This window comes from Haliotis asinina, chromosome 1 (assembly GCF_037392515.1).
Source record: "Haliotis asinina isolate JCU_RB_2024 chromosome 1, JCU_Hal_asi_v2, whole genome shotgun sequence".
Lineage (NCBI taxonomy): Eukaryota > Metazoa > Mollusca > Gastropoda > Lepetellida > Haliotidae > Haliotis > Haliotis asinina.
The window spans coordinates 75,275,651-75,288,704 of record NC_090280.1 but is presented as its reverse complement, the minus strand read 5'-3'; the positions used below and the strand labels follow the sequence as shown (position 1 = coordinate 75,288,704).

At 37.2% G+C, this 13,054-nt stretch overlaps 1 protein-coding gene across 1 annotated transcript in view; it reads left to right on the top strand.

Moving 5' to 3' along the window:
* LOC137297171 (tricarboxylate transport protein, mitochondrial-like) overlaps positions 1–13,054 on the top strand; it is a 43,663-nt gene that overhangs the window by 16,232 nt on the left and 14,377 nt on the right. The window contains exons 2-3 of the mRNA XM_067829187.1: positions 6,614–6,824; positions 11,646–11,731. Coding sequence (XP_067685288.1) covers positions 6,614–6,824; positions 11,646–11,731 — 297 coding nt within the window. The remainder of the gene's footprint in view (positions 1–6,613; positions 6,825–11,645; positions 11,732–13,054) is intronic.

The following is a 13,054-nucleotide window of genomic DNA, read 5'->3' as shown; positions in this document are numbered from 1 at the left end:
GTACTCTGCTTCATTTACCAAAAAAACCCAGTTGTTTGTCATTAATCAAACAAAAACTGTCTGGACTGATGCGGCCATCATGCATTGGAATTCATTTTATATGTTAGTTGATCAAATCAAATAGCTAGATATTTTAGTATTGTTAATGAAGGAAGAATAAATCCAGTATATCTCTTGTTTAGATTTAAACAAATTAGATATTAATTCTTTTGCTTTTGACTGGGCTCTGCTTCCAAGATCATTATGTCCTTATCATTACTGTTTGGATCAATAGCTTACATAACTGTGGAACCCAGTTAGAGGAATCTAATTTTGTCTGAGTTGGGCGAGGCATTAAGATTGAAATGCCACCTTTGGATTCCACTAAAAAGTGACCTATCATCAAGTGGTTGATTTTTTTGTCATGATGGACCATATTATAGCTGGGGTTGAAGTGGTGGGTGAATTTAAGGAATGATTGGATCAACAGACGCCATGGTGGATCAGGGATGGATTGTGTGTGACTGGGTCGGGAAACATGGAAATACACTGATTGAAAACCGGTATTTTAACATGTATATCGGATATATCCAGTTTTCAAATGTGCACTACGATTTGGTAAGCTGTGTTCTGATTGGTCAATCTCAAAGGTTACCTGACGCGACCTCACATACGGTTTTGTTAGACTCAGTTGTGGAGTATAACAAATAACACTGAGACTGGGTTAGAGAATAGATAATGATTGTATACATGTATTTCATTTGACTATGCTGTGGTCACTTGTCTTCATCATGACAAATTAAGTCTGTCAACATAGTGAAAACATGTCAAATAATATATTATCTCCCACTGCACAAAAAGCAAAGTGGAGATTATAGTATTACTAGGCTTAGTCCGTCTTTTCATACATACATACAGATTGGAAGATCTTAAGAACCGTAAATGAGGTTCTTTTCATATTTGGTACCTTGGTTCATCACAGTATAAGAAAAGTCCCAGTCAGGTTTGGTGACCTTGACCTTCCTTTCAAGTCTTCATCAGTTGTATTCACTATGGTGCATTGTGTCTGCCCTAATAATTTTCTTAAGAAAAATACTTTGCAAGTTAATCATTTTGTCCCTGCTCACAAAGTGAAAAACAATTTTGCCTTTTGGAAATTAAGTCACTTTACAATTACTCTTTTAAATAGTGATTTGTATGAATAGGGGAGTTACATTATAACTGAATATGTGATGAATCATATGTGAAGATTGTGATTATCATGATTCTGTACTAATGACTGTTGAGTCCTCCTTGTACAAGTAATGATATGAGCCACTGGTGGATCAAAACATCTTCCAAATCATGTGGTTGACTGAATGTTATAAATAGACCTTACTTTTATCAGACGAACAGGACGAGACAAGAATTACTCACACAACACAAGAATGCTTTCAGTGATAGGGGTGGTGGGGTAGCCTAAGTGGTTAAAGTGTTTGTTCCTCAGACTGTAGACCTATGTTTGAATCCCTACGTAGATACAGTGTGTGAAGCCCATACCTGGCACTCCTTGCACAAAGCCACCTTCACTAAGGCTAACCATAACTCCCATTCGTAACATTACCGTAGTGACTTACGATCACCTTAGTGCATCGTGGAAGAAGGTCCTGGTGGCCCCTGTTTCCCCTCTGTCACCATCTATTGCTGGAATATTGTCAAAAGTTGCATAAAACTAAATTAGCTCACAGAATGCTGACGATAATTTAGATGTATCATTTAGGCTGGAAGTGTTATCCATGGCAAAGTATTTGAGTTTGTAACTATCTGATTGCATAAATTTTAAAGAAAAAGTCATACCATGTCCTTGTGCTCTGTTGTGAAAAAATATCAGTAGCGATGACAGAACATTTGGGATAGTCAGCTTCTTTATTTTCACAATAGTGACTTCTTGGAATAGTCTCATTCTTGGTGTTAAGTTTTGTCATCTCCATACCACAAACTCAAGAATGCCACTGAAACAAACAAGAAATCAGTAGCCTTGACATGACTTTGCTGATTAGGTTCACCAGAAACGTTGGCCCTGAAGTTTAGATGTGGATTCAGTGTGATAAAATTTTACATTTATGGGGAGCCATGAAAAATAAAATAGCGTAAAATGTGTGTGTAATTGTGTGTGTGTGTGTCAGTCAGCGAAGGACGATACATCCCTGTTACTGAAAACTGTTTCCCCCTCGCCTTATCAGACCAGATCCTCATTTCCTTCACATGTCTTTTATTACTCAAACATCTTGCAACATAATAGGCATATCACACTGTAGGAATGCACAGCTGATGTCAGTGGTGAAGTTTGATGAGCAGGTGAGGGTTTTTTTTGATGGTAATGAAATATTCAAAGCATGTTGAGCGAGAAAGTAGCACTTTAGGATCACAGCACGGAAGACACTTTTATGTGCCTGCCATCATTGATTTATCTTTGCATATTATCATGCAAGGTGTATTTTATTGGTCATGTGAAGAGGAATTATAGAGGGGGCAAAACAAGGACAGGTCAGCTCACAGTGTCTGAGTTAAGTTTTCACATTTAATTGCAGCAGGGAATCTCACTACAAAACTGGTGGTAGTGCAGACCAAAACGAGCAGTCACATACACATCTCTGCAACAGATGGGCGCTTGGCAGTTTCGGTGTTTGCCTGCCACAGCAAATGTCCAAATTTGCTTCCCCTCATGGGTATTGCCCACTTTTATATAACTGGAACATTGCTCAACCAAATGACCAGTCACTTGCTCACCAAGGCCTTCACATACTCATTTACCCACTCTTCCTATATTTTCACAATAACGACTTCTTGGAATAGGTTCTTGGTGTGAAGTTTTGTCATCTCCATACCACCAACTCAAGAATGCCACTGAAACAAACAAGAAATCAGTAGCCTTGACATGACTTTACTGATTAGGTTCACCAGATACATTGGCCCTGAAGTTTAGAAAAATGCCAGATTCTCATCAGAATGAGCACTCATTCATTCTGTAACAACATCAAGGTGTATCCTGAAAAAGGTGCTCAGACAGAACACAGCTTCACTATTGTTTTGATTCAAATATTGATTTAGTTGTTGTCGACATCCTGAGTCATTAGTCTTTGTCATGTACAACCTACAGCAGACATGTTAAAAAACTGAAAACATTTAGAAACAGAAAACAGTGGAAAAACATATTGCTTGAAGTCTTCCATTTTTCTTTGCTTAGTGTTAAGGTGAAAGAATCTGAAAGACATTGCCAGACACCTAAATATACCCTCCAGATTCGGTAACTTTGATAATCTGATTATTGTCCAAGAATGTCACATACATCAATACAGAGTTGAAAACTAGTCCCCATACGATTAGAACCATTCAGTTGATGTTCAGAACCTGTTTCGAGTAAAATACAATTATTATATCCTTGTTGATGTTTACAGGAAAGTACTGAGTTGAGATTTTACTTAAGTGTATTGTAAGGACATTGAATACAAGTTAATTACTAAAGGAAAGGAAGAGTGAAAACTCAGTAAAGAAACATAATATTCCTAGTTTGGTGTTCAAGTTGTCCTTGTAACCTACCAGTTCATAGTGACCTTGAAAGAGTCCCAGGGAAAGATATTTTGGAAATGACTTTGTGAAGAGTCAGTAAATGAACAACCAGGAAACAGCCCATAAACCAGTGTTATTGGCCAGAATTTTCATTCACAGGATAAACCAATAATAAACATCAGATTCCACCAAGGTCAACTGCTAATCCAGTCAGAGGAAGTTGTCCTCATCTGTATGTCTTTCTTCATCACGATGGGATCTAATTGACCTTGTGAAATTCCAAATCTGAAACCAGAGACAATTTTCCCCACCAACTCTATCATCATCACTAAGATACTGAACGTCTCCAAGGCGAATTCTATTTTCTGCTAAACCTGCTGAAATTGGTACGTTTTCCTGCTACACTGTGTCAAAATCAATGCCAGTGTAGATCCTGGAATCAATATAGCGCCTGAAGCACCAGGAAGTAGGGATCTGTGGTGAAGGGGTTTTATAGTGGCAAAAGTCCTCAATAATTCACAAGTTGTTAGCGGTAAAGTGTTGCAAACATCCACTGTGTCTCTTCCACATAGTTGGATGTAATTGTTGGATTTATTGTGGGCTAATCAGGATGTTGAATGTAACAGCTGAGTCGCTGTTACGAAATTTGATATCCTTGTACATTTGATGTGGAGGCATGTCAAGTGTTTGAACGAGGATTATGAACGAATGTGGTTTTGAGGGGACCATATCCAAAGTTGTGGTTCTTGCAATATGGTTAAACAGTATATTTGTTAAAATTTCAAATAAAAAATTAAAAATTTATTTGTTTACTCTTCTGGTTAAAAACTCAATTTTGTGTTCAAAATTACAAGTGATCAGACATAAAGGTTGCTGTTAGGCTGTCTTGTGAAGTCAGAAGTGAATGAGCAAGCTTTAAAGGCTGTCTGCAAATGGTTTTCTGTTGTGCTTGAGGTGTGTTAATATACTGCAGAACTCAAAATAGCATGACTTAGGTGAAATTAAATATTGGGAGAATACAACAGAAATGGAAAGTGAAATCTGACACACCTTTATTTGTATATCTTTCCTTTGATTTTTACAGAAGCTTGGTGTGGATTCAGTGTGATAAAATAAAAAAACCAATAGCGTAAAGTGTGTGTGTGTGTGCATGCATGTGTGCGTGTGTGCATGTGAGAGAGAGAGAGAGATCAACGTATGATGCATGCCTTAGATCTACTGTTTCCCCCTCCCCTTATCAGACCAGATCCTCATTTCCTTCACATGTATTTTATTACTCAAACATCTTTCAATATAATAGGCATATTACACTGTAGGAATGCACAGCTGATGTCAGTGGTGAAGTTTGACGGGCAGGTGAGGGTTTTTTTTGATGGTTGCGATGAGTAATGAAATATTCGAAGCATGCTGAGCGAGAAAGTAGCACATTAGGATCACAGCATGGAGGACATTTTTATGTGCCTGCCATCATCGATTTATCTTTGCTTGTTATCATTCAAGGTGTATTTTATTTGAAATCAGTTGATTCCTGCTTTGTTTGCCATGCTTGTTTGTTAGTGTTTGGGTGGTGTGGATTCATTCCTGTTTTAATTGTTCAAGATGCTTGTGTGTGGGTGACAGAGTTGATGTGCTTGTGTTATCCATAGTGATATAAGTGAGTCACTGTTATGATAGATAATGTTAGTTCTGTCCCATCTCTCATTGACTTACCACCCTCCACCCTGACTTTATCCTGACTTTTTATCCATGTGCCAACATGTCATGAACTTGCCAGTGACTTCATTGACAGCCTTTATGGAACAATGGATAATACGTCTGCCTTGAGAGTGGCAGGTCACTGGTTTGAGCCCTTGGTCATGTGAAGAGGAATTATAGAGAGGGCAGAACAAGGACTGGTCAGATCACAGTGTCTGAGTTAAGTTTTCACATTTAATTGCAGCAGGGAATCTCACTACAAACCTGTTGGTAGTGCAGACCAAAACGAGCAGTCACATACACATCTCTGCAACAGATGGGTGCTTGGTAGTTTCGGTGTTTGCCTGCCACAGCAAATGTCCAAATTTGCTTCCCCTCATGGGTATTGCCCACTTTTATATAACTGGAATATTGCTCAACCAAATGACCAGTCACTTGCTCACCAAGGCTTTCACATACACATTTGCCCACTCTTCCTAGCTATTCCACAGCTCTAAACAGAAACATCAGTATTTTGAGTACAAAAAATGTTTTTTTAGTCACTACTGTTCCTGAACTTGGGAAGGAGTCATTAACTATCGAGATTACTTTTGCCTCAATAATATTAATGGCCGTGTTGCGAGACACCTTGCATGACAGATACCAGTTAGGGTAGCAGGGACGACACGTTAGTTCAGATGCTGGGTCAGTATATCCTCTGATCATTGGCTTGGCTTTAGGATCAATGAAGGTATATATAAAGATTTAGACAGTTTCCTTGGCAACTGTCTTTAGGTTAATATCGGTAACCACAATTCTGCCATTTTGACATTGTAAGATGGTGGGTAGTATTGAAAAATTGTAATGGTGGCTTCAACCGATAACTTTGTACCACCTGGACCCATTGTTTGTCACATGATATACTGTTTAACAACAATAGCAATAACGCTAGGTTTACACTTCAGAGTTGGCAATGTCCACATTTCTGTCAGTCAATGGATGCTTATCTCTCTAGCAAACTCTATGTTGCCATTGGTTGACAAATACTATCATGATACAAAGGCAGATACAGCTTTTTGGAGGAGGTGCACAGATCAGAAGTTGGGGATGCACAGTTTATTTTCACCCATTTTCATGAAAATTTCATTAGATAAACTTTATGGACAAAAGTGGAAATAAACACCCCCAATACATGCATGCACACACACCGATCAAACACATCGCCTATTTGATATCATATCAGCACTGTGGCATTAATCCCATGGAATTAATCCAGTGACAGACAAATTTTGTTCTCAGTTTTGATCAATTATATATCGCAATGATTACTAATAGAAATGCTTCATTTCCCAATTTGCATAGTCTGAGTTCTGTTTCCAGAAATTTGATGGGACCCTGTTTTCAATTGCAGGTGGCATCACTGGAGGACTTGAGATCTGCATTACATTCCCCACAGAGTATGTGAAAACCCAGCTTCAGCTGGACGAAAGGACTGGTGCTGTGAAACGTTACAAGGGACCAATAGATTGTGTGAAAGTGACAGTGAAAGAACATGGAATCCGTGGCTTATACAGAGGACTCAGTGTCCTCTTGTATGGCTCCATTCCCAAATCTGCTGTCAGGTTAGTTCAGTTATCTCCCTTGTGGGGGGAGTTTTCTCCCTCTGGTGGTGAAAATAAGGGGAGATAATTCTGCTGAGTCTGAAATAAGGGGAGATAATTCTGCCAAGCCTGCTTGTGTTGTTTTCTTGGATATTCAAAGAGGATTTCTGTGGATAAAGTATTCATTTCATTCAGAATGGAGGAGTTTGAGTGAATGGTTTGTATTGAAGGTTGGGATGCTCATTAGGTGTACTGGAGACTAAGTGGATTGAATTACATGGTAGGATCCCAGCCAGTTGCATGGAGTGATGCTCTTAAAGTCAATCACTGAAATTCTGTTGGGGGCTTGATTATTTAGTAAATTAACTCATACAGGAACACAGAGTTACTGTTAGAAATTGGTCAAATGCAGTGATTCCAAATATAGCATGTTGTGTTTGGGACTACACTTCCATGGTAAAGTACTGATTCTACTTTGGGGGAATGAATCAAAGCCGGGATTCAAAAACACTCTACGGCACCTAATCTGCAACAACTTGACCATAGATGAGTGCAGTGTTAGACAGCAATGAAGTGACATTTTTGCTCGTGCTTCTGAAAGGCGTTTTTCGTGTACGTTACATTTTGTGAGGATGGATCATGTGTCTGTGATGTGTGGGAGGAAAGTAGGTGTGTTTCAACAGGATGACACATCTATGTGTGTTCGTGTACATGAACAAATACGTATATGAATCTTCATTAAATAAGCTATCAGAAAATATTAAAATAATGTTTCTGTAAAATTGGCATATAGGTCAAAATCATATAAAAAATCTAACTACATGTTTGCTCGTGCTTCTGAAAGACATCCCTTGTACGTGTAACGATGCTGTGAGGAGGATTTGTTTATCTGTGACAGGCAGTGGGAGAAACATGATGGTACACCTATATGTGTTTGAGTACATGAAAAAATTCTTACATGAGGTAAATCTGCATGAAATACGCTTTCAGAAAATATTATAATAATGTGTCTATAAAATTTGCATATAGGTCAAAATCATCGTCAAAAACTTCACTACATTTTTGTCCAAGTCACAAGACGGGTGTTTTGACTGAACGAACGAGTCAGGCATCAGTTACCTTCCAAAAATGACTCGCTTCCACAGTCACTTCTTTGTGAGACGGTTCATGCAGTTTCGAAGAAAGTAAACATGTTTCAGCACAATAATAACAAACACGTGTGCGTGGGTCTGCATCAAAAGCTGCATATATATTTTGAATCTACGATGAATGAGCTTTCAGAAAATACTAAATGTAAGTTTCTGAAAAAGATGCACATAGGTGAAATTCGCTCTTGAATATCATCAAATTTTACTTGAATTTTGCATATTTTTGTCAGTATTTGAGTATCTAAGGTCCTCTTTTTGCATTTTCATTCATCTCAATCAATAACATGAACATCTGTCAACAACTGTAGCAACTTTTGTTCAGTTATTTTCATAAATAATACTTTTAGATGCATTTTTGTGTGACATGAATGAGTGACTCCCTCTGAGGTAGTCACTTGTACACGTAAGGGGAGACTGTCTCACGTACACGTTACATCCTCTACTGACACAAATGCAATAGTTTCAGGGTTGATATTTTTTATATGTTGACTTTACCAGAAAGTTAAGTGGGTTTTTCCATCTGTCATCTTTAGAAAGTTCATTATGAAAGAACAAAGTGATTAAATTTGCTTCTCTGCCCTTTCACATGTAATGAAAGGAAATAAAGAAATCGAATTAGTCCTGCAAACAAACATGAATCTTATATAAACATCAAACTAATTCCAAGTGAAAACCCTTTTAAAAATATTTGTAAATTTTCATTCCAGTGATCAAAAATACTGAACTGAATTTATCAAGAATACCATTAAGGAGAATGTCCTTTTGAATATGGTGAATAATAATATCACTTTGACTATTCTTGTGCCGTTATTAGAAATGAGAAGGGCGTTGTTTAGAATGGTAATGGAATATTGATCTTGGGTGTTCATTTCAGGGATATCTGGAGGAGTATGTTGCATTGTCTTTCTCAGACGATCTGTCTGAATGTGGGCTCATGATTTCTTAAATTTGCAGCTTATTACATGTAATTACACTATCATGCTGTCTCAGGCATTGTGACAGATGAAGCTGTAAATAGATCAAGTCTATTCTTGCTACTTAATGATAGGAAATAGCAGTTTGAGATGTTTTTGTGATGCATTTCAGACATAATGGCAGTGTTGAGAAAGAATTAAGACATTCTGTTTCAAAGTTTACAATGGCAGTGAGGTTTGGACAGAAGTGAGGGTTTTGCAGAGTTGAGCATATTGATTTGGACAGAAAGTTATTGATGTCAGCCATATATTGATTCAACTATTGGGTTGGAATGAATGACTGTTACTGGCAGAAAGGACAGTTTATTGTTTCGCTTGAAACTTATGTGCTCAAGAAACATTATTGTTGAATTCACGAGCCAAAAGAGAGGCTGTTATTCACGCTATTTCAAAGGCAAAATCCTTTTCAAAACCAATTTTCAATTCTCCATGAAGCCGTCATCAGCATCTTGCGTGGGAGTTTGGGAGCTTGTCAGGGAAGACATTTCACAAACATAGATGCTCCCATAATGATCCCAGCATATGTTTTCAGAAGAACTAAATCAATTTATTGATGCTCGATGTGGACATGGTGTTACTGGTGATATCTACCTATCCTGGTCTGTGTCATGATCTGGAGATATTGACAGAAGATGTCGGCCTGTAGTCTGTAGAGGCATTGACAAGTTACAATTTGTATAATACTGATGATTTAATACTCTTCATAGGGGAGCCATCAGTGGGTGGGATACCTCTGTGCTGGGTCTGTAGGGTGGTGATTGATTAACACTGATTATAGGAGAGCAATCAGTAGGTAGGGTCCCTCAAGTGTATGAGTCTTGAGTTAGTAAGTAGAAACAGTACTCATCTGTCGCGGTAAAGACACTGATAGCTACAGTGTGTGAAGCTCTTTCCAGGTGTTCCCTGTAATGATACCAATGGAAGATTAATAAAAGCACCACAAAACCTTACTTGCTTATATTCAGCACGATACTCATTATGGTGATTTTCTGAGTCCTCGTTGCATGGAACCAATGTTGCATACCTCAGGGTCATTATGACCCTGTTGTTCAATGTGATCTCAGCATTAAGAAGATTGTAGCATTTGTTGTGCTAAGATCAGTTTATTACCCAAACCTTCATTTGATTTGATTTTTGATATTGCTTTCATGATTCAGTCATTTTCAATTAGATTCTTCATAAAACCAGTAAAACAGTGAAAATATCAGATTTCATTTAACTCTCAGAGTAATTTTTTAGTGTGAAATCCGTCATCAACTTGTCAACAGTTCCCATTGGATAATTATCCCATCAACCAAACACATTTCACCTTATTTCAGTGCTTGTAACTTAGTAACTTGAGCTTGAGTTAAAATTATGTGCTGGCTGTGTGGAAATAGTTTGAATATGTATTCAAATAATGATAATCATTATCGAAAATCGCAACTAAGGTGTCAGATTTGATTTTCGATGAATAAAACTGAATCGTTGAGGTCCTAGCTTTTATATGTAATTAGACTGTTTCAATAGGTGATGCTTGAATCAAACTGACACATTGTTAGTGGTTCACCTGAACACATGAGCTGTTTCATGTTGGTATTGCTGTCGGCACAGTTGTTTTAGGCATATTGTGAAACATGTTTGGGCAGTAACTGGAATGATTCTTTATGTGCTTCTGTTGATCTGAGGAAATGTCCATCTGGAAAATTAATATAATTTTTATTGTCATGTCAATCAGTCCATGTTAAGAAGGTCAAGGTCATGTGGAACATAGTCATGACAGTGCTGGTATGAGAATGGTGTCTAGATGTTTCATGAATTTTCTTCCTTTCTGAACAGATTTAATTAATGAGCAAACAATTAGATCACATCTGTAAGAATAAAAGTTTTGAAATCGTAACATATTACAAATATCTTGGCACCATTATCGACAAGAAACTACTGTGGGGTCCAAATACTGATTTTTATTTTGAGAATGGCAGCAGAGATTGTATTTTATGCGCAAACTGATATCTTTCAACCTGAGGAAAGGGAATGCTTTTGTTTTATCATTGTTCTGTTGAAAGTATGTCAACCTTTTTAATTTAATGCTGGTATGGCCCTCCGATGTCTTAATATCAAAAGTAAATCTTATCTTTATCACTTTCATTGCATGTAAAATCTGAGGGCTGTCTCTGTCCAATTTAGCTTCTCTTTTTAATTCACAGAGAAATTTATATGTGATTTCAGCCACATTTAATTTTCTGAATAGATCTTTTATGTGCAGACTTTTGTGTTTTCTTAGTGTTTTCTTTTTAACATATGATTATGTTTAAAATGTTAAAGGAATTCCCCTAAGGGTAGTAAAGTATGGTCATTGCTATTGAGATTAACATAGTCCCTCTGACAGGAGACAGAAGCTCAGCATCAGTCAGATTGTTTTTCTCCTCTTCATCAGTATGATAAATGTCTGAGTATGGATCAGACAGTCCAGTGATTGACATCATGAGCATCAATCTACACAGTTGGTATACAATAACATGTGTCCACCAAGTCAGCTAGTCTGACTACCTGAACACAATAGCTACCTACCTCTTATGACAAACATGGCCAGGTTGCTGAAGTCCAGTCCATGTGGTTGGAAGATCCAAGTGAGTTCCAGGTAACAGGTGCTCTGCCCCACCAGGTGTGGACTGACTTGCCCTGCACTGTACATAACAAGATCGTGACTGTTTTTTATGGCTGTGAAATCTTTGTTTCAGGTTTGGTGCTTTTGAAGAATTTAAAAAACATTTAGCAGACGAGAGAGGTGTGTTACTACCGCAACACAGGCTGCTGTGTGGATTGGGTAAATATAAATATTTTTTTTAAATAATTGAAAAGGTTAATAATGTACAGCCGCCATAAAGCAGAATACTTAAAAAAAGGGAAATTGTGTATTATCTCAGCAGTTTGAAATATTTATCTACATAGTGTAAGGTTTTGGGTATATCATACTGTCATAGTATCACTAATCGAAAACATATGACATAATAACATATTGAGATTGCTTCGACTGCAGTGGCGGATTTACGATGTAAAGTACATGACATACATGGGAATTTAACAGGTTATGAAATAAATCATCTTTTCTGAAGGTAGACTGAACGATATAGAAAGATTTTCATTCACGAAATATTTTACCGTTATCCGATAAAAAACCCATTACACCAGGATGCATTACATGATTGCACAATAAGGATGGAAATAGTAAGTTATAATGTTCGTTTGACAGCTTTTATGAGTTCTTTTATTCTTCATTTTATTTAAGTTGTTTAATTAACTTACTCAAAACATTGTTAATTTGCTCATTAAAAACTCTGTCGACTCACTGCTGAAGCATATGTCCAAGAATCGTTTTTGTCAATAACATTGCGAAAAATATGGCCATCTGAAGTGTAAAAAGTGTTTTCAGGCATTATGAAAAGTGATTGATATGATAGATGAATCATATGTTAGTTATGTTCCTAAAACTACATATAATTTGACACTCCCTGGCCGGTATTCTGACCTACTGTGTCTGGACAGGTGATGTCTTAGCCGGTTTTCCAGCCTACAGAGTTAAATGGGTTAACACACTCAGAAAAAATACATACAGTCATACTATCTTGAGGCTATCAATGATTTTCGACAGGGAAATTTTCAGGCTAAGTAAACTTAGTCTCAGTATTATTCATTACACTGCTATACTGAGTCTAACAAATCCTAGTAAAAGATTGTGTCTAGTAGAAGGACTAGATATTTATCTGGATGGTGTAAATGTTGTATTGCTGGTGCAGTGATTGAAATGAAGTTTTTTCGAGCATGCCTCATGGATAAGTGTGTGCACGTAAACATCATGTAAGTGTGCCATTTCAGTTTCTGGCATGCCATAAATTCATGAATAATGAATAATGAATAATAAATTTGAAAAGGTTAATAATGTACAGCCGCCATAAAGCAGAATACTTAAAAAAAGGGAAATTGTTTATTATCTCAGCAGTTTGAAATATTTATCTGCATAGTGTAAGGTTTTGGGCATATCATACTGTCATAGTATCACTAATCGAAAACATATGACATAATAACATATTGAGATTGCTTCGACTGCAGTGGCGGATTTACGATGTAAAATACATGACATACATGGGAA